This window comes from Filicampus tigris, chromosome 15 (genome assembly GCF_054856515.1).
Source record: "Filicampus tigris isolate MCC_2025a chromosome 15, RoL_Ftig_1.0, whole genome shotgun sequence".
Lineage (NCBI taxonomy): Eukaryota > Metazoa > Chordata > Actinopteri > Syngnathiformes > Syngnathidae > Filicampus > Filicampus tigris.
In genome coordinates this window covers 6,541,762-6,564,738 of record NC_141231.1, presented here as the reverse complement: position 1 = coordinate 6,564,738, position 22,977 = coordinate 6,541,762, and the positions used below count along the sequence as shown (strand labels likewise).

At 39.1% G+C, this 22,977-nt stretch overlaps 1 protein-coding gene across 3 annotated transcripts in view; it reads left to right on the top strand.

Moving 5' to 3' along the window:
• The window catches only part of astn2 (astrotactin 2), a 264,845-nt gene that overhangs the window by 128,237 nt on the left and 113,631 nt on the right, over window positions 1-22,977 (top strand). For 2 of the 3 annotated variants that reach the window (XM_086053041.1, XM_086053043.1), the window contains exons 5-10: window positions 3,595-3,702; window positions 5,680-5,826; window positions 10,461-10,628; window positions 15,753-15,837; window positions 17,929-18,003; window positions 19,828-19,965. In XM_086053041.1, the coding sequence (XP_085909167.1) occupies window positions 3,595-3,702; window positions 5,680-5,826; window positions 10,461-10,628; window positions 15,753-15,837; window positions 17,929-18,003; window positions 19,828-19,965 (721 nt within the window). The remainder of the gene's footprint in view (window positions 1-3,594; window positions 3,703-5,679; window positions 5,827-10,460; window positions 10,629-15,752; window positions 15,838-17,928; window positions 18,004-19,827; window positions 19,966-22,977) is intronic. The other variant, XM_086053042.1, reaches the window with a different exon arrangement.

Genomic DNA, 22,977 nt, shown 5'->3' with positions numbered 1-22,977 from the left:
GATTCAGCAAACACTGCTGCTTTCTGTGTCCATGGGATAGTTTGGGTGTTGAACAAAATGTCAGAAGAGACGGCCAGATGCATACTTTCCGGGAAATGCAATTATCGAAAGTGTTGCTTTAGTTTAACCCAATGATGTATTAATGCCACCACTTCATATAAAAATGGTCTGAATGAGGAATTATGTTAAACAGCTAGGAAAGAGCAACTCCAAAAGGTTTGCATTTCTGTGCAACTGGTTTCCCAGAATAAGGGAGGAAAAATGAAAGAAGGCAGCTTTGTTGTCCCACAAATTTAAGACGTTTTGTAGGATGCAGATTAGGTGCCGAGGACCAAGCAGAGCCTCAGAGGGGATCGAGCCTTTTCAGCTTCTGGTCCTTCCCTTTGGAATGACCTCCCATTGGATGTTAGGCAAGCCCCCTCTCTGTCCACTTTTAAATCCCGGTTGAAGACACATTTCTATTCTCTGGCTTTTAATACGACCTGACATTTTTGGCTCTTTTCCGGTGTCTATTGTATATAGTGTTTTATGTTAATTTATTGATTCAATTTTGTTGTGTTATGGCTATTTTGTTGTCTGTATGTAAAGTGCTTTGTTACAGCTCTAGCTGTTATGAAATGCGCTGTATAAATAAAATTGTATTGTATAGTAAAATCTCACCTTTATTTAAGTAGTGAGTTAAAAACTTGTTTGAAGCTTACAAAGGGTTGGTCTTTTTTGTTTGTTTTACCTTTTTTTGTTTATAATTGGATTTTTTTGTTTCAAAAAATGCAACAGTGCATGGCAAGTATTGTGAAGCTATGAAATGAGAATTTGTAAAGTATTTTCCATCCATCCATTATCCATACATCTTATCCTCACAAGGGTAGCGGGCGTGCTGCAGCCTATCCCAGCTGTCTTCGGGCAGTAGGCGGGGTACACCCTGAATTGGTTGCCAGCCAATCGCAGGGCACAGAGAGACAAACAAACATTCACACTCACAATCACACCTAGGGGCAATTTAGAGTGTCCAATCAACTTATCATGCATGTTTTTGAAATGTGGGAAGAAACCGGATTACCTGGAGAAAACCCATGCAGGCACGGGTAGAACATGCAAACTCCCTGTATGTGTGTGTGTGTGTGTATATATATATATATATATATATATATATATATATGTATATATATATATATATATATATATATATATATATATATATATATATATATATATATATATATTAGGGGTGTAACGGTACACTCGGGTGTATTAATACGTATTGGCATGTTCGGTTCGGCCCACTTGCATTCGGTTCGGCCCACTTATTAGCGCGAGTTTACGCATGGGCGCTATTGACTGTTGCATGCGGGAGAGGAGAGTGGCGGCACAACAGTGAGAGCCAGAAAAGGTACGTGGTTAACTCCGAAGGTTGTGTGCCGACATTGCTACATGAGATGGGAGGCAGGTAGCACATCTAACATGCATGGCATCATCCGACTGTGAATGTTTTTTAGACGAGGGAGCAAAATCGTCAAACTTAAATAGCGAGATTTATCATTTTGTAGCGTCTTCCAGGAACATTCCGTCAGACGTAGTTTAAGTATCACGTTTTTATTAATCCAAGTACAACTGCTCGTGCTCTTCTTTCTCCGCTACACCACTCGCTTGCTGTACAATGCATTCATGAACATCGGAAACATCACAACTCAGCAACACACAAATAAGACCACAACACAGATAACCCAATTCGTTACAATATGCTTTTCAACATTCAAAGATTTCAATGCCTAAAAAGTATATACAATTTCATAGACTTTTTAAAGTTACTCTATATTTTTTCATTATAAAAAGAGTTTTAATATAGTTAGCAATAATTCAACCGAATGATTCGCTTTTATTACAGTTTACTTGACATATTTTCAAAATAAACATAAACAATAAAAAAAAAAAAAAAACGTTTTTTTTTGTATCGAAAATATACCGACGTTTCCAAAAAACGCACCGAACCGAAACGTGATTCAGCGTACCGTTATACCCCTATATATATATATATATATATATATATATATATATATATATATATATATATATATATATATATATATATATATATATATATATATATATATATATATATATATATATATATATATATATATATATATATACAATATTTATAATGCAACACGGTGGACGAATTAGTTAGCACATCCGCCTCACAGTGCAGGGGTCGTGGGTCAATTCTGGCCCGTAGCTCTCATCGATTTATTTTACAAGTTTGAGCCTTACTGGAAGTTTGCACTTGTTCTTCTGTTGTATTTTTATAATATCTAAAACCATGAATTTATAAACCAGCAAACCAATGTATACCTCATCCTGGTATAGTTTGTTTAATGTAAAAAAGTGCCCTTTTTTTACGTCTACGAGTGCTCGGGGAATGAAAATTACTGAGCACTAAAGAAAAACCACTTACACACCTAAAGGGTGAGCAATAAATGGAATGTGATATTTGACTATTTTATGATAACAAACAGAAACAGCACAGGGAGTTGTGACTGTGTTGTTAATAAACCTGAAATTGATTTTGATGTTCAGTGAGCTCCTAATGCACTGGGGAAATTGCTTCCTCTTGCTAATTTCATGATGGCTCTTTCTCTGGCTTTTATTTGCTCCCATGTATAGTTTCATCATTACTTTTATTTTTGGCCCGAAAAAGGTTTGTTTATTGAGTGTACTCACAATGCATAGAGTCTATTTAAGATTTGAACTGGCATGCCCTCATTCGTACGGTGCACAAAATGTAGGCTCTCTCAGGATTTTTGATCACTGATTAACCATTTTTCGTTACACTTGGAGGCTAAGAGCTGAAGTTATTCACGTTCATTCCAGCTTACTTTTTTGTGTAATATAATCAAGGTAATATGTTCAAGCAGCCTAATAGCCACTCTGAAGGTATGAAAGTTGAGGAAAAGAGAAAAATGTTGATTTGCTAACTTTACCTGCCTGGGGCACCTCGCTCCATTTCGTCTTAACCACTTTATTGGATATTGACTTTTTTCTTTTTTTTTTTATTTCTATGGGAATCCATTCAAACTTGCAAAATAAATGGGACTGAATAAATTGTTACCGATTCCTCCAGTAATGAAATCCATGATGCTGCCATTGCTTCAAGACACAGCGACATCATAATTAGAATTATATTGCTAAAATTACACATGGAGCAGAATGGTAAAGGAGTGACTAGCACGTCTAATTCAGTCGAGAGGTTGCGGTTTAAATCTCAACTCAGCCACTCCTGTGCATTGCATTTGCATGTTTTTCCCGTGTTTGCATGGTGCGTAGGCTCCTTACTGGAATAAAGTAACAATCAGTTTCTCTTGATCACAATGTGCACATTTTTTAAATTTCTCTGAACTGGTACAAGAATAACATCGGATGAACAACTACATGCTGCTTCATCAATTCATGATTAGCATTTATTATTTTTTGTAAATGTCCACAACACGTTGCCGTTGCCTGAGGGGTGGGTATATGAATTAATTGCACCATAAACTACACCATCACAATCCTAAGTAGCCATCAAGTGATTGATTCTCCACCTTATCTTCTCAGCAACCACAGGCATGTTTGGTCCTCAAGGAGAATCAGGGTCAGAGCCCGAGGACGACACCCAGATGAAGTTTTACACCGAGCAGCACAGAGGACGACGACGGAGCAAAGGTGAGAAGCAAGACGCCTGGCGGTCGCCATAAAATGGAAAAGATGCGTAAGCCAGAGGAATTTAAAGATAAACACATGTCAAGCTCTTAAGCCTGAACACACATTCGCTGTCTGTGCGCCCGTGTACAAACACTGAAGTGTGTCGGGTTTGCGGCCATAAAGCAAATGTTTGCTAGCGTGAGTGCACATGCTTTTGTCTACTCAGTAGGCTTTTATAGTAATTGAGAGACCCCATTCCCGAGGCCAGTGACACCACCCACACCCCCAAAGGGATTAGCTGGCCCAGCACTTTCCCTGCAGACTGAACACTTTGTGCTCCTTCCCAGCCTTGGGACATTGATAGACACGTGACTCAATAAGGGTAATTCATTGTCCTCTCTCTGGCTCCCTTGTTTTTGACCTTCAGATGTATTGCACGGTTTTCAAACTTCTGTCATGCTTTCGAAATAGCATTGATGTATCTGTAAAATTTAAAAGCCATATGTCCCATTTAGCCTCTTTTTTATGTATTTTTTCATCATACAAACTGGAAAACACCAAGAGTTGGAGGTTAGATGGGTAATTCCATTCCCCCGTAAACCCACTTTGGGAAATGGGAGCTGTGACAAAGCCAAAGGGCAACTAAAATAACCAATTTGCAAGGTTGTCATTGGAAATAAGATCATAAATCACCTCTGAAAACAAAGTGACCCGATTGCATTTGTTTTCTTTTTTGGCGAGTTATTAACTTAGGTATGCATCATGTCAGAAGACGAATTGGAGGTTGATCTGCATCATGTTTCGATCGTATGTGGTATCTCAATCCGTCATTATAACTTTACTATCAACCCAGAATAAACTTAGATCCCCTGACATATAAAGTTTGTCTCTTCATCAAGATGGGGTAACTTCAACATACTTCCTTGACAACAATACCTATTTATGACTTTGACATCATGTTGTGGCATTTCAAAAACAGCACAAAAAAAAAAAAAAAAGACGCTAACTGGTATGTTTTTCAGAAAATAGCTGTGGATAGGTTAAAAAAAACAATTAGGTGAATTTGTGAATAGTAAACCGCAAATATGCACAGGATTACTGAAAATGAAAACTATAGAAAATGTCACTGTAGGTCGATACGATATTAAAGTTACCCGTGTTTTAAATGTGTTTTGCATAGTCACTTGAGTCCAAACGCTGTTTCATTTTTGATTTTTGTCTTCTCCATTGCTGTCGCTCCCCGATTCTGTCAGGTAGTGATGGGAAAATGAAGCTTCAAATTTGCTTCTTGAACCAGTTTTTGAATTTTTTTTTTTTTTTTTTTTTACTTCTCTAGATGGTACTGTTGGTTTAAATAAAGGGGTTTAAGAAATGGCAAGTCAGTGTGCTTTCAGCCCAATGTTGAACAGAGAGGAGTCAAAAAATACAACAACTGGTTCATGTAGCGGCGGCACGGTGGTCGACTGGTTAGCACGTCCGCCTCACATTTCAGAGGTCGTGGGTTCGGCCTCCCTGTGTGGAGTTTGCATGTTCTACCCTGCATGGGTTTTCTCTGAGTACTCCGGGTTCCTCCCGCATTCCAAAAACAAGCATGGTAAGTTGGTTGGACTCTCTAAATTGCCCCTAGGTGTGATTGTGAGTGCGGATGTTTGTTTCTGTGTGCCCTGTGATTGGCTGGCAACCAATTCAGGGTGTCCCCCGACTACTGCCCGAAGACAGCTGGGATAGGCTCCAGCACTCCCCGCGACCCTTGTCAGGATAAGCGGTATCGATAATGGATGGATGGATGGTTCATGTAGCAAATTTGAAGGTTCATTTTCACATCACTACTGTCAGGTTTCATCCTCGGTTTGTATTATTTCCTTCTATAGCTGTGTTTCGGTGTGGATGTACAAAGTAGATGTGATGTGGTTCCACCATATTCTGTTGAAGCGTTGGGTCGATGCAAAATGAGCAATACCAAACAATTTAACCTTGTTTCTCTTTTTTTACATCCAGGCCACCCACACAGTCCTCTAAACAAGGTGACCCTGACACTGATTACCATCAGCACCTGTGTCGTCGCCATTGTCTACGCCACACAGGATTCCTGCCCACTCACTGTCAAGGTCACGCTCCATGTGCCTGAGCACTTTGTCGCAGATGGTTAGTACAATATAGGCATTAGACTCGGTGGACAAGACGATTACGAATAAACACACCCAACGGATGCACACTATATGCAGTGATTCCCAACCACTTTGTCGTAGCACATTTGTTGCAAGAGATCATCAGTTGTGCTGCGACAAATTATTCAATTTCACTTAATCAGTCAGCTTTATTTATTTATTTACTCCAAATAACACTTTTTTCATCTATCTGTGCCAGCGGCATTTAGTGACAGGTACAACAATTAAATGCTCTTTCACTGAAGGTACAATTAACCCGTAGCTTGACCTGTTGCCAATCAAAGCTTTGTGTTCAACTAACCAGGCACACATTTTACACTAAGGAAATTTCCCAGTAAATTGAAATAACATCTTTATTTCAGTATATTTACTTTTTGTGATTTTTTTTTTATCCAAAGTATAATGCCTTGACACAATTAAGGTTTAGGAATCACTGCTCTATTATGTATAGTACTTGTGTGAATACCAAAGTAGCAAAATGGGTTTGTTATGAAGCATTTCTCTTTCATTAACCACAACTACCACATGGTTTCGGATTGTCTGTTTGTGGTTTGTACCCTTTCAAGTGTCAGTTGTTCGAAAGCTTTTCAGTGTCAATGCCAGCACTAAACATGCGATGGAGTGTCCCAAAAAAAAAAGAAAAAATCATTTTGAAACAAAGATCCAAAGCTCCTTTGTGGAAATGGCGTGTATTTTTACCACAAGACCCAGAGTGACATTTTCAACTTAATTTGTTCTTTTTCCCTTTTGTTTTTCTCCTTCTGTGATAGACTGCATTCTGCCATTGATTACATTTCGAACAGATAGCCTTTAATTGACAAATCATTTCATGTTAATAGTGTAATTTGTCGACAAATCCAACTATGTGTGCAATACATATTAGGATAATTACAAGAACCAATATAAATGATAAATATAGCAGTGGGCAATTCAAGATTAATTGTCATTAAATATCAAATAGACAAATTTAATTAAAATGTTATTTCCAGGGTACTTGGAGATTATATAGTCAGAAAATTAAAAAGACAAATCCAATCACACAATAATAACACAATGTATACAAATCAATCAAAACTGTAGATAAACAGCAAACATAAAGAAACCAGCCTTTAGCTTTAGATTTCTGATTTTACGATAGCTACAAATACTGTAACAGTTTTATCCCCTAGTTAAAAAAAAAAAAATACTGCGGGTGCTTTGAACATAATTTTTCCAATTGTAATATTACTGTTTCACCGCAAACTTTTTGTATGCAGCTGAAGCCGAGCAAAGCACCAATTTGAAAGGCTTGCGCATGTCAGGGGGCGAATGAATGGACAGGTAGACTAGCTAACAAACATTTCAAAAAATTCAAAAACAACAAATCCAGACACAGTTTCAGGTGGAAGGGGTGTGAATGTGTGTGTGTGGCTGGGGGGGTTGTTGATAGTTCACAGCTCCACGGCTACCAAAGATGTGAGCCACCCTTCTAGAAAATCTTTATAGTGCGGAAATAATGAGTGATGGAAGGTAGGTTGGAGGCAAGTGATAAGGATGTGTATCGGTATAAACAACAAACCTCAACAGGGGTGACTAATGGACCGATGGCATAGCAGGCAGGAGAATGGCAACAACAACAAAAGAACAAAAAATAAATAAAGATGCGGTGTGAAAGTGTAATAGTGTAAAAGCAAAAAAGGGAGAGGGAGAGAAAGGAGTCATTTTCCTTCACAAAAATTAAATATATGCCTCATCATTATCTCTGCCAAGGTCTTGTTATTATGTGATGGGTAGGTAGTCTAAACTACTTCTTGTCTCTTAAACTACTATTTGCCTCATAGAAAATGGCCAAGTCGGTTTAGCTTTAGTCTTTCTAGACTTGTTTTAAAAAACATAAATTCTACCTGGAGCACGTGTGCACATATGCGCACACACACGTACTTGTGCACTCATTGGCATGCTTTGAAACCCCTCTGTAACTGAGAAGTCATTGCAGATTATGCCATCTACAGTCAGGGCTTCATGAAATAAAGTTCACAAATATACAGAACCTTGCCTGACACATTCATAATACAAGTGGGATTTAGTCTAAGTAAAAAGCAACATTTTGATGAGCTTAAATTTACTAGATAATGCTATTTTCTTTGACGCTGCTTTGCTTGTGTGTACTCATAGTTTACTTCTACCTCATGCACTGATTTCCTAGCTAACAGCCAACACGCCAAGGGCATTTTGCATACTATGATCAATGGCCCATTCATTCAAATCACATCTAAAAAGCACAATGATGCAAATATTTCTTAATTTTCACAATTCTAAACATTGCTTTTTACTTATTTCTGCTTGTGTTATCAGTCTTTTGGGCAAGATTGGTACTGTATATATGTACATTTTATTTTGTAAAACCATGCATGACTGTGGATGGTATGATAAACATTGACTTCTTGGTTGGTTGGTTGGTTGGTTGCTTACAATGTGAAAGATTGTGAGAAACAAATGTTCTTTACTAAACACAGACTCGATTAGAGTTTCCATACAGGACACATTTCTTTAAACATTCAATTACAATAAATGTGCTATGGCAAAGTATCAAGGGCTCTAAGAATACTGCATCCATATGACACTGGTGGGAAAGTCACGGGTATAAAAGCCTCCCTCTAGGTGTGGTGGTGGCCGAGAACAGAGGTGGTCATGGCCACCGCTGGCCACCACTAACAGTAGCTCCTCCCCTTTTAGTATATAGTATGGATTTTACCAACGTAATCCATTAGCTACTGCACAATTTCACAATAATTCCAAGCGGAAGCATAACAAAGGTAGAGGTATTGTTTCAGTTGCTATTTGTTAGTTTGTTTGACAAGATTACAGGACTATGGCATATCTTATTTTACCCAGACACTTTTTGGAGGTGAGGCATTTTTGACAAGAAAAATCATGTAAACATTTGATGCAAAACCGGTGAACTGGACAGTAGCTGTCCACCATGTGATACAATTATTTATGTTTTTCAGTTTTGTAACATTTTTGTTCTTTTTGTCATTGAACTCTATTGTACAGTCTTGTCTGGCATATTTTTTCATGAACCAAGAAGTGACCTTTTATTAGATGGATGGACAAACACAAAAATGTTACTTCACAATATCTTCACAATGGGCTAAAGTGTGGAGCAGACATTTGTCAGCAGCCCCAGCCCCAGCATCAGTGCAAAATAAGTAACAATTAACAGTAACATTAAGGTGAGCTAACAGCCTGCAACCACTGCACGCTGTTAGCTCAATTTACAAGCACATATTCTGCACTCAATGAATTGTACCTACCACACTTTGGACTTTACGCCTGGCATTTTATAGACAACTGTTTGTACTGTTCCCACGTGTTGGCACTGCTTTGGGTATTGGTGGTATGGGCAGTGTCTGGATGTGTTGCTGCCAGCAACCACCATCGTGATGGGATGATGTTGATGATGATGATGATGATGATGATGATGATGATGATGATGATGATGATGATGATGATGATGCGGACGGAGCAAACCAGTGGACATCACAAGAATATTTAAGAATATGAAATAACAATACTATTGGGTTTTGTTGTACATTTTCACTTTTTATTGCATTATTTTAGGGACGTAACTTGCTAATGTAGAGAAGAAAAAACATGAAGATTTGTTTGTTTGTTTGTTTGTTTGCTTGCTTGTTTGTTTGTTTATTTGTTTGTTTTGCTGTTTACATTATTCCCTCCATCATTTTACCTGAACAAATATTCTGGTCAGTTAACATTTGGATGGCCAAACAAAAAAAATTGCTTCACTCCACTTATCAACAGTCCAATCTCAAGTGCCATTATAATTGCATAAGATCACATTTCTCAGATGGCGTTTACATGACAGAATATTCTCCTCATAGTGCTGTTTACACTTTACAGAGTACAGAGCGAGTGTTCACCCATGTCCGAATGTAGTGTGAGCGTGGAGGAATAATTGCTACAAGCAAAGGTGAAGGCAACACGGCAGGCCTGTTAATGTTGTGTCGAAATGTGTTTGCCAGATAAAAACACAAGCCAACTTTTCTTGTGCGTTTTTACATTTAGATTCAAGTGACTGTTTTAGTGCCTCCTTCTGTATTCATCCTTCCATGACTTGAAAGAGAATGTTAATGTGATCACTACCTTTGTGCCCTACTGTGGTGCTGGTGTAGGTTTTAAATTGACCTTTACACAGCAACGTGCACTAACTCTGAATGCCTTTGCCAGTCTCCCTACCTTCACCGCCGCGGACCGACAGCAATATGTCGCTGTAAAAGAATCTTTATGTTCGGCATGATCCCCCTCAGCGCCCTCATTGAAAGTAAAAGTCGTTGGCATCAATTAAGGATAATCTTGTTCAGTGATCAGAGTTTAATGATTGGCCCGGGAGCAATAAGAAAGAAAGGTAACTCAGTGCCAATGAGCACGGTCTCTCCAGTGCAATTATCAAGGAGGTACCATAAATACACGCATTATAGGGCTCTCATTTAAATACGGTCTGGACATAGGGGAGTTTCAATTCACCGTGAAAATAAAGAGATAAGATGAGTTCAAAAACTCTTCAACAACTCAAGGATTTGTCTAACTTTTTCTTGCTTTCTTACACAGGAAGTAGTTTCGTTTTGGGTATGGGAAGTTTCCTGGATGTTTCCAACTGGCTCAACCCAGCCAAGCTCATCCTGTACTATCAGACCAATTCATCGTCACAGTGGGTCCGAGACTATTGTGGACAGAGGACTACCGACCCCTGTGAGCAGATGTGTGACCAGGACACAGGTTAGTGTATGCAAACGTGCAAACGGATTTACCGGTGCATGCAAGATCGTGATTTGCATCAAATCATTCCAAACATAGAATAAATTAATTGCACTGTGAATACTTACTGATCAGTATAATAGTACAAGAGGCGTGGTGGCTATTTAAGGAGAGGCCTTTATTTGTATACATTTGGGGGGATTATGGAAAGGAAAAATGGAGTTTAAAAAAGGACTTGTACAGAGGAATGGTGTGAAACATCAAGAATCAAGGCAGAATGGGGAAAAACAAACAAGTCCTGGATCTCCACAAAACATTGTGGAGCGATCCGGTCCAGCTCCGGTGTTTCAACACTAGCACCTTCTCCATATAATGAAAGATCACCTTTAATAATGCATAAGGAAATTGTTTACAATATGCTTATAGACTCCACACTTGAATTCATCGGTGAGACTGATTACTTGCTCTGGTGGATGCTGCTGTTTTGGTCACCAATAATGTTCATATGGGCTCCTGGGTTAATGCATCAGAAGAGTTCCACTTGGGTGTAAAAGTTGTACCCCAGTTAAGGCCAATTGTTTCCACTTAAAATGCACTGTAATTAGTGAGGAACCAATAATTGAATTAGAGTTTTTCAATTTAGGAGTTTACTGATGCAATGAATTGATTTCAGACATTAAATGCAAGTAAACACACGGTCAGAATAGATCACACACCAAGTCACAAAAACAGGTCAATATCTATAAATGTGTCAAATAAGGCAAGCTTTGATAAACTTGTTTTGCTAGTTAAACAAACAGGTGCAGGCTTCCAAATGTGATACGGGTCTTGTCTTAGGATCCTTGACTAAGGATTCCAAAGGTAGCCTGTTTAGGCAACAAAGTCAGAGATTAATTGATCATGTATAAGGGGGTATTTGAGTGAGGGGAGAGAGTCTTTAGAGAACCATGCTAAATTTTTGAAAAGAATATGACCCAACAATCCGATATTGAGTAGTTTGAGCAAGTGTGCGTTAAATTGTTAGTTCAAATGCTTTCTCGTTTTGCATATGGCCCACAGGCTGTAGGTTCCGGGGGCTTTAATATGTTATAATGCCATATAAAAACATTTACTGTACGAAGAAACCGATTGTTTAAATCATTGATTTCACGTTTGGTTAGCTGGTTTTCGACACTAATGTAGCATCGGAAATGGTAACACAGCAACAGTCGCGTTTTGATGATATCATCCTTGTGCCTCACTCTCCAGGCATGAGTAATTTATTTGCGATCAATCCAACCGTTTCATGAATGAAACGGTTGGATTGATTGGTCATGCCTGCAGAGTGAAAACGGGCATAATGTGCAAAAGAGGCAACTGTTGTTATGCCATTCACACTAAACTGAGTTCAATAAACAGAGTGTGTGCACTGTGCATGTCCTTCAAGCAAAAATCTGTATGTGAGTTTTTGTTGTACAAGAGTGACTTGAGATGCTGAATAAAAAAGCTCCATAGTTCCATCTCAAGGTATGAAAAAAACTACACAGTCCACACTGTCAGGGTGAAGTACATTCCATGGTTCCTGATCACACACTTTTGCAAGTCAAACATCTCTGAGCATATTTGCGCTGACATTAAAAGGACTTTTAGCAAAGCTCCGAGTGCAGAGTGTCATGTCGTCGCTTGAGTGGCGTAACTCCTGCTGGTGTTCTGTGCCCACTACATCAAGCCTAAGCTCATTAGAATGGATTACATCTGTAATGTATGTGAATTAATGTCACCGTGGTCAAGGGCACGTTGAAGGCTGATGCATAATGGATTACAGCAACAGATCCTCACATCCATCCTTACGCATCAAGATGCCAACGATGGAGTTTGTGGATTATGCTGCGTTACGGACCGCCTACACCAAACCCCATTCTCCTCTTGTGTATTTATATGTACCGAGAGCAGTAATCACTCTAATTCAATTTAGGAGTCGTTCACTCTATCAGAGCCTGCTGCATTCCGAGATTCCCCTTGTGTTAATGCTTCTTGTCTCGCCCGGTCTCCTTGTCGCTCCCGATTTACTTCCCCTTTCATCTGTCCTTTTTCGGTGGCAAGATTATTTGATGAGTGATTGCCCTCAAGTACGTTGAGTCTCCTTGGGGGAAACGACCTAATCTGTCCGCTAGTGAAAATTAAAGGTGCTCTTCACAAGAGCACTTTATTTCCATCAGTGTCCTCTGCTAGCACAAGCAATGTAACATTGTACACAATCACAGCAAAACAATGATAAACACACACTGGGCCGTTTCTCGAGACAACGCAAGCGAGGGTAACTCTTGATCTGAGCTGAACAGATGGTGGAAATGTTAAATGGCAAGAAACGAACAATGTGTGGTGAGATTGGGTTCCGGAGGGAATGAGGTTCGACTTATTTCATCAGTGATACTTTTTTGTAAAGGGTACTGTGGTGTAAATGAACAATTCATTTCCATTGAGAATCTCTCTCTGAAAATGAACTCTGAAGAAGTTAGCATAGTATAAAATGAAAGGCTGGTATAAACCAAGTCACGTAGCTCCTTATGACGTGAGACTTGCAGCTTGCACAAAACTGTATGTGCCCTACTCCCACTTCAGTTGCTTTGTTATAGTCTGTCATCATGCAATAGCATAACGGTGTCCATTGTCGGACAATCAGCGTACCTATACCATACAACTACGTGCACTTATCACTTGTAACACATAATTACACAATCACCTCAGAGCAGGTGCTTGCAATTAAATACAGACCTCCGAGTGCTTTACAGCGACGATGTCGCCTTAATAATGTGATGACTCCAGTTATCATTTTACTACGATAAGCTGTCCCCATTATTAGCCAATTCATTCCACCGATAGTTAAACGCCCTACTAAGGAATTAAATATTGCAGCATCGATCATCATAAGTGTCCTCGTAAAAAGACCTGTGAACCTCCTACCTCCTTGCTTCCTTTGTTTTCCTAATTAGAAATAATGTCTCCAACTTCACTCGCTCGCTATTGAACCAAGACAGAATCGGCTCCTCAAAACAGAGGCTTAAAAGCATGCTGCAAGTCATGATCCTTGGTGTATTTTGACAAAAACATGTCACAGAGACCTGAAAATTTGACATTTTGAAAAAAATACAATACAACAAAATGTCGCTATTTTGAATTCCAATCCAATATATACATATATTTTAATTCAGGACATCACTCACTCATGAAACATGAACGTTACAACTGTTTTTTTTAAGCAGTAAGATTCAAATAATGTTTGATATTTTGCCATTTGCGTTACTTATTTCGCAAAAACAACAGTATGTCACTTTTTGTCATATGGAGCCAGAAAAAAACATTAAACCAATACTAAAATAGGTTAATAAGCGAGGTCAAAGAAATAATCCACCAAAAATTGTTTTTGTATTTTTTTTTAGTTAGCAACTGGGGTCAATCCACAGATCATCTTAGTAAGACCGATGCTTTGCAACCAGCAGCTATTATTCATCAGATGGAATGCTGTCTTGGGTGCAACTATTATCCTTCCTTCTCCAAACTTTATTGTGGCTTATGTTGCTTTTCAGCAAGGCACCATTTACCAGACAAAGGGCAATCAGAATATTTGTTGCCGGTCTTTAACTGCATCCTATATGGCTGCCACGTCTCCCCTTGAGCGAGCGTAGAGCCTATAAACTCAGCCAGTAAATTATTAAACAGCAGGTGATAAAATGTGAATGGTGTTGCCTGCGTGGCCATTACGCATTTTTCCACCGTTGTGCCTCCAAAAGCGGGCCAAGCGAGTACGGCAATCACCATTTATTTCGAGAACAGTCGAGGGTTTTGCGAAATCTGACCTAAGACTCCACAAATGCCATCCTCCTGAAAGGTATCATGAATCATATGTAGCTTTTTTTTTTTTTTTTACAGGCAGGGTGACGTAAAACAAAACAATATATTTTGCGTCGAATAGAATAAAAAAATGTATACCATATAAATTTCACCAATGGCAATGTTTTTTTTTAATTCATATTTAAGTAAATGACCACAAGATGAAACTATACAATGCTATCTTTTATTATTGTTGTTGTTGTTGACATGTTTTTTTTTCATACCCTGGGACTGGATTAAAAACTAAATTAAAGTCACTGTAACATTATGTACTGTTTGAACATTTAATTCAGTGATTATTTTGTGTACCATGAGAGAGCCGGCCTGGGCCTACCAACCGTGGTGCTCAGACCACACTTTGAGAACCGCTGCCTTAAACCATAGAACTTTTTTTCATAAGTAAAAGCACATTTTCACATACCCTAAATGAGACCTGGGCTCAAGCATCCGTTGCATTCAACAGTCTCTGACCGTCCATTGCAGTGTTTATGAAATGCAAATAAAATGTAAAATATGCATGTGTGGAGGGTATAAGCGATCATGGGCCAACCTAGCGACATTTTCACTATATTTTACTGACTTTCTGGCCCCTAAAGCATTTTTCTTCTTTTGATAGACTAGTGAAAATGCCAGTGGTAGGCCTAATGTTAGCAACATTCTTATTTTCTGCACAGTGGAGGCAATGTCAGAGCTAAAGGAGGGGCCGCAGGGGCTCTGCCCCCAACCCGTGCCGTCTGTCCATCCGTCCAATTATAGTTTCTTATGTGGCCCTTTTGGCAAATTATTGCCAACCACTTCATTAAACTGATCTTTCGTTATATCCTAAAAGCATGGATCTTTTTTCATACCTGAAGATACATTTTTACGCCAAGGAATCAATAATCTATTGATACAAGCTAAATCAATACACTGATTCAGTGACTTTAATTCATAGATATAGAACATTTGAAATAGTACTGTATTTAAATTTATCATCATTTGCTAATATCAAATATTGCTCATTCACTGCCAGACATTTTCAGACCCTCTTTTACCCTAACGTTTGAACATTTTTGAAAAACATATAAATAAATTCCTGGCATTATGAAACGACAAATAAATACATCAATGGCAGTGAATGACTTAATATGGTGAAGTATATCAACTGAGCTCTTACAATTGTTTCTGTTGTGGAAAACTGAAGCTGGGAAATTAGGTTCTACTGTTCTAAATGGTAATTTATTCGGCTGCTGACAATAAACACATATCTGCCACCTCTTTTTCTTTCTGTCTCAGGAGAATGCAGCTGTCACGATGGCTATTCCCCGGATCTTGTCCATAAACACCTCTGTGTTCGCAGTAACTGGGGTCAGAATGAAGGGTAAGCATGGCCTGCACATGAAAATGTACCTCATTACCTTACATGTGGGATGTTCTCTTCCCCCCCAAAAAAGATAATATCTACTACCAAAATGTATAGATGGACATAAAATGGATTCATCCAAGATGGATTTAAAATTGATTAAAATTGCTTGAATTATGCATCACTGTATTAAAATAAAAGAATTGATTCGCAACACCATGTTTACCATAGCTGCTCTCTCATGCCTCTACTGTAAACAAAATGCATATGCACATTGCGTAAATGACTTGATACTAGAGCTGCAAAGTTTAGATTACTAACGACGATGTTGACAATTAAAATTGTGGCAATTCATTTTAATAGTCAACCCTTTTACTTATATATTTCATTAATTGGCACTGGGTTTTTTTCTCTCGAAAATGCCTCATCTCCCGCTGACTTTATGCCTGTCTGCAACGCACATGCGCAGTAGTTGGTATCCGACTGATCCGTGATGCAAACAGAAACATTGTGGGTAATGGTGTCATGGCTACCCGTGTTAGCGTTAGAAACAGAGTCCGAAAGTCAAGGCGCATTTTACAAAATTACTTAATACAATGTAAACCTCCCTTTCAGCACCAAGGCAGTGATAAGCGAGCATCTAAGCACGTTGTGGCTGACGCCCAATTTCATTTCTGACATAGGGACGGTCGTTTCTGGAAAATAGTTGTAGTTAGCACACACAGGCTACCGTGTGTGTCTGATGAGATGCTGCATGCTTTTATGCATGCTGTTATGGAACACTTAACATATTGTGATGTCTACTGTGGATTACGGAGTCAGTGAACTCACATTTATTAAAAACCAAAACTGAGTTTTTGTATATCATCGAACAGCAAGAGCACACGTCCTAGCAAAATGATTGTTTGTGGCAGCTATGGCTGCAGCACCACACTAGCGCACAGAGACAGGCATGGTAGAGATTAAAAAAAAAAAATCAAATAAAAAATCGGCAACTGAAAATCAAATCGAATCGAGGATTGAGTGAATCATTACATCTCTATTTCGCATTTTGTACATTATGAGTTGATCTTGAAGTAAGGGTTTCCACAGTTTTTTAAGGTTTTGAACACTTTTGAGTTTGTTACTGTTACAAAAGGTGCAATTAAAACACTCTGTGTGTGGGGTTGTGCCATGAGAGATTATTCATTCATCCATTCATTATCCATACCGCGTATCCACACAAGAGTCGCGGGCATGCTGGAGCCTATCCCAGCTGTCTTCGGGCAGTAGGCGGGGGACACCCCGAACTGGTTGCCAGCCAATCGCAGGGCACACAGAGACAAACATCCACACTCACAATAACACCTAGGGGCAATTTAGAGTATCCAATCAATTTACCATGCGTGTTTTTGGAATGTGGGAGGAAACCGGAGTGCCCGGAGAAAACCCACGCAGGCACGGAAGAACATGCAAACTCCACACAGGGAGGCCGAAGCCGGGATCGAACCCACGACCTCTGAACTTGAGGCAGATGTGCTAATCAGTCGACCACCGTGCCGCCCGCCATGAGAGAGAGATTATGTGCCGCGGGAAATCATCCAATTTCTCCCAGTTGGTCCTAAAATTATGATTTGCTGTCGTGAATGTCCCTTTGTTCACCTATCAATGCCAGTGATGTATTCACTGCCCTAACTCTAACCCTATCCCTTGTTATGAGGAAAAAAATGTAAGATACATTACCACATACCTAGAAAATCTTGTAATTTCTTACGAAGTTCTTAAAATGTGCTTGAATCTGACCTTGGAAAGAATGTGTGAACCCAGCGGAGGGATAAAAATAAATCAAATGAGCCATGCAGCCAACTGCGACAATGTTGAATGTTTCACATTGCCGTTCACCTCTGCCTGTTATCTGCTGGATCCCGTCCAGCCACGGATCCAGTTCCCATTCACAGTTTTGTCAGAAGGCCGGTGACAGACGCTAATTTTAGCCACGTGCAAACACAGCTTTTGATGCGTCTGTTTTATTTAGATACAATAAAGCCTGTTCCATCTGCTACAGTAAATTTTGTACTCGTGCCGTAAGCTTTGTGTGATGACGTCACTCCTTCTCCTTCTTCTGCAAAGGCCTTGGCCGTACACTAACCTTGAGAAAGGCTACGACCTGGTTACGGGCGAACAAGCCCCGGAGAGAATCTTCAGGTGAGTTGTGGAATGTCTCATGAGTGCATGACCTCCATTGACCGTCTTGCGAGTAAGTTGTTTTTTGGTATGTGTTTGTGAGGGTGATGGAGCATAAAGATGCCTGCAGAGGAATAGACACAGCTGGCTGGGTGCGATAATGCAACTCTTGCTGGGGTGTAGTCCTACCCCCAACATGGGCCTGTTGGTGTGGGTTGAAATTATTTTAATGCCATTTTTGCGAGACTTCCGATTATTGATGGGATCATCAAAATCTTTCAGTAAGTATTATTAGAGAAGTTGAGACCCTTGCAATTATCAGCAATTTTTAGTGACACTTTGTTGTAGTTGTAGTATTTTAACTTGGTGATTAGAAGTGTACACTTATACACTGTACACCTACAATGCAGGGTGCCTCAGTTTAAGACAGACATATATATATATGTAGAGAGAGAGAGAGAGAGAGAGAGAGAGAGAGAGAGAGAGAGAGAGAGAGAGAGTCCAGTAGACATTGACGTGTTTTGCTACACACAATATTGTGTGTCGTCCATGTCTGTGTTCCAGTAGCAACGTTTCGTATTTGTCATTCTCCACCTTTTTCTCTCTGTTTCCATAATTGTCCTATTATTTAGTTTCAAACTCCACTTTCACTTGGCATACGTTGTAAAAGACAGGTAACATTTCCCAAAATTCCAAACACAAAATTAGATTGAAGATTCAGGAAGAAGTGGGTGTGGTTAGTACAACTCCTGATTGATGAAGCCATTGATTAAGAGGTGTAGACCAGTGCTTTTGTCCTTATGGTGTATCTAGGGTAATGACAAGGGCGGAGAAGACCGCTCTGCTCTTCAGTTCCAAGGCGATTGAAAAGAAGAGTTTAATCTCAGCAGGGATTTGGCTTTACAGATAGGAAGCTTTGGAAGAAACCAGCAGCGCCTTCCTCCGGATGAGCTATAATGGTGGAAAAATAGCACCGAGGAAAATTTACCAGGGAATATTTAAAAGTCTGTTACGGATAGATAGTTTTTACGCTGCTAGTGAGTTGCTTAGATTTGGCATCTGAGAAGACGTTTTTGGCAAGTGGGGCATCTTTGATGCTGCACATTCTGATAAGGGGGTGTGATAATGTGGCCGTGACCTGAGAGGGTTTTAATTAAATATATCTTCCAAGATTTTGGATCAGAACATCAGAGCCAATATTTTTTTTTTTTCAAGTGTTTGTCTCCCACCTGCTAATAGACATCAAACAGCACATGATGAAAAATCGAGTCATGCTCCGTGCTCTTGGTGAGGCCTCATCTTGTTTCCTTCCTGCTGCTCGTTGGACTCCTGTGGATTGTATTCTTTGGATTTCCTCCTGAAGCCTCTTCTGACAAAAACAAACAGCATCCTTCTCATTTGAATATGTTAAAATTCAGTATCTTGGTTTAGTCAACTTTCAAAAAACAAAATTTCATATACAGTAATGCAGTCCATTGAGCAGTACATTGAGTCCTCGAAGTATGATGACCAGCATATTACAAGGCGACGGAAGGGGCCCTTGACTATTTACATGTCTTGATCATGTCAAGAATTATGACACAGTTTGTCAAATAATACTGCCTCTTCCCTTGAAAAATTGGGTTGAATTCCCCATTTTACGAGTTTAAGGACATTTGAATTAATCACAGCAAAAACTAATCTCACACTTTATGACTGTGCTGCACGCAATCTGTCATCATCCACATTGTAAAAGGTCTGCATTTTCCTGTTCGACATAAACATGGTGTTGGTGCATGGTCATGTTTGTCAGAAAATGTTGTTTTTTTTGCTTGAAATGTTCGTCTCGTGATTGTGCTAACGCAGATCACTCTATAGTCTGGGCCAAGGCTTGTGGCTGCCTGTCAGCAAGAGCTTTGTGGTGCCGCCGGTGGAGCTGTCAATCAATCCCATCGCCAGCTGCAAGACAGATGTGCTGGTGACGGAAGACCCGGGAGAGGTCAGGTGAGTTGGAATTGGCTTGTTTTTGCGACCAACTCATCGTCATAGACTGTTTATCACCAACAATGATTAAAATGTTATCCATAATTGTTGCATTCACACTGTTTTTTTTTAAATTTCGCTAACAAGTATAGTGGTAATAAACATTTTGCTACTGCTAATGGATGTTTCAGATTAAAAAAAAAAAGACCTGCCTTTCACAATGGAAATTTAAATTATATTTGTTGTGGGTTGATCATTCCATTTTTTTTTCTCTTTAGCTATACTGATACCCCCTGGAAACTATACACTTAAAACATCCATCCATCCAACCATCCATTATCAATACTGCTAATCCTCACAAGGGTCGCGGGGCATACTGGAGCCTATTCCAGCTGTCTTCAGGCAGAACGCGGGGGACACCCTGAATTGGTTGCCAGCCAATTGCAGGGCACACAAAGACAAACATCCGCACTCGCAATCACACCTAGGGGCAATTTAAAGAGTCCAATCAACTTACCATGCATGTTTTTGGAATGTGGAAGGAAACCGGAGTACCCGGAGAAAACCCACGCAGGCACGGGGAGAACATGCAAACTCCACACAGGGAGGCCGGAGCCGGGATCGAACCCACGACCTCTGCACTGTGAGGCGGACGTGCTAACCAGTCGACCACCGTACCGCCCACACTTAAAACATTTAAAATGAATGAAAATTTAGGTCAAACGCCAATACTGACATAAATTCAGAGAGTCTCCTTTTAGTTGCCCCTTTTACCCATAGTTTTCTGAAAATCTTTGGAGGGTATTTATCCTAACTATTCTAAATAATAATTTAAAAAACATAAATTGGTAGTTTATGGTCTCGGAAGTGAATATGAAAGCATTTGCAAAAAATGTAATCATCAATAGCACTAACATGCATATTTCTACACAAATATGCTCATGCATTCATCATGTGTTTGAGGCCAAACACTCCTTTAACATAAGAACAACACATCCCAGTTCCATATCCACACTCTGTGTCCAGTATCTCACAATTCCCTTTACATTCCAAATAGTTTGCAATTATTACAGTATGAGCACAAAAAATGGCTGCACTCATCCCAGCATATGGCGGCATTCATTGCGTGGATACAAACTTGTTAAAGGTTGTTTAATATTGCCTCTCGAGTCTGGAATTCCCTCTACGGATAAAAGCATCTGTTACATTCTTACCTTCAATGGGTTTTGCAACCATTAATTGGCATAAATATGGCTTCTGTTTTGAAAAGTTATCTGATATCGAAGGGTGAATAGCTTGAAAAATAACAGAAATATTTCTTTAGCCTATACATTCTAGACGAAGATAACGTTGAATCTGATGTATTACTCCGTTTCAACCTTATTGTAGGTGTTCTCAATCTGGAATATTAATGCAAAGCCATTTATCAGTAAAGATACTCGTATATACTTTTTATAGGCTGGGCAAGAAGCCTTTGGTGCTTATCGGAATGTTTTCTTGTTGGTTTTTTGTTGTATTTTTTTTTTTATCTGCCTCACTTTATGGACTCATTAAAATCACACCATACAACTTAAATATGAGACGTGATGACACACTAGATGAAATGTGAAGGATTTACCACTTTTAAGAAACACCCAAATAATCCGCATACAAAACAGAAGGACATTTTCTCAGCTTTTTTAATGACTTATTAAAAGCCTACTTCAGGTAGCAGCGGCTTGTGATTAGTTCCTGTGACATGGGAGATCTGTCAGACTGTCATGAATAATGCAATTGTTTCTCATTATCCAAAGTATGCATGTCCTTTGGGAGTGTTTCAATTTTGGAGCTTGTGGAGATTTTACACAGTCACTGATGTCATTTTTGACATGAGAGAGTGTTGACGTCAAAAGTGGTGTTTTGCCACAGCTTCTTAAAAAGACCTGTTACACTTTCGCATATTATGCTATAAATTTATTTGAAATGCACGAGCTATGATGTATTATATCAGAAATTGGAACATTTTATATTTTTAGTTTTATATTGTAATTTGTAGACAGTACATCTCTTGCTGTTTCCTAAAAAAAAATAACATTAATTGTTAAGTTTAACTGAAATCAAAATAATTAGGAATTAACGCAATGTGAAAGTTGCAAATGTTGGATCAATTGTGACCCATTTTGTTGTTCAAAAGTTTGCAGGGTGATTTTACCCTACATGGGGCCACTCTTTTATGAGCAATTTAAAAGTCTTTGCAAGGTTGTGGCTAATTTGTTGTTTTTGAAAATTGCAAGATATTTTGAAGCAACACTGAAAGTCAAAAGTAAATTTAAAGATCCTTGGAAATACAGAACACTTTGTAACGATTGTGGCTAATTATCTTGTTTTTAAAAGTTGCAGGGTAAATAAGCCTGCGCAGTATCACCAAAGTCTCAATGACTGAAAGATCCATGTGATGGGTGGAAATCTAGTCAGGGTTTGTGACTTATTTTGTTGTTTGCGAAAATCTGGATGGTGATTTGTGGCTCATACCGTTAACAGTATCACCAAAGTATCAGTGATTTAAAGGTCACTGCAGATTTTACATGCTGTTTATGCTGTTGTTTCAGCAGGGATTAGCACGGTAGTTTTAGTTTACATAGTATCATCAAAGTATGAACATTTCAAACTGTGCAGTGACTGAAACGGATGCATCCTTTTTGTAAAGTTTACAAAAGGTAGTTTTAGGGTATGCAGCCTCGGAGCATCCATGATTCAAGCGTCAGCAGTAGAGTTGCGCATTTTGTACGAATTGGGACAAATGGTGGTGTTTCCTAAAGTTTCCAAGGTAATTTATGGATCACTTGAAGTATTAAAGTCAACAGCACCAGCAAACAATCAACAAGTGAAAGTGGCTAATGTTGTTTCAAAGATTTTGATTGTAATTTTAATCCACTCACTCTCACTATAGTTGCAAATATTACTTTTTCTGTTTACCTGATGTAATGACAGAACATAGCAATCAGTCACTGCCTCATCTATTTCATTCCTTTGAAAAAACAGCCCCTTGATTCA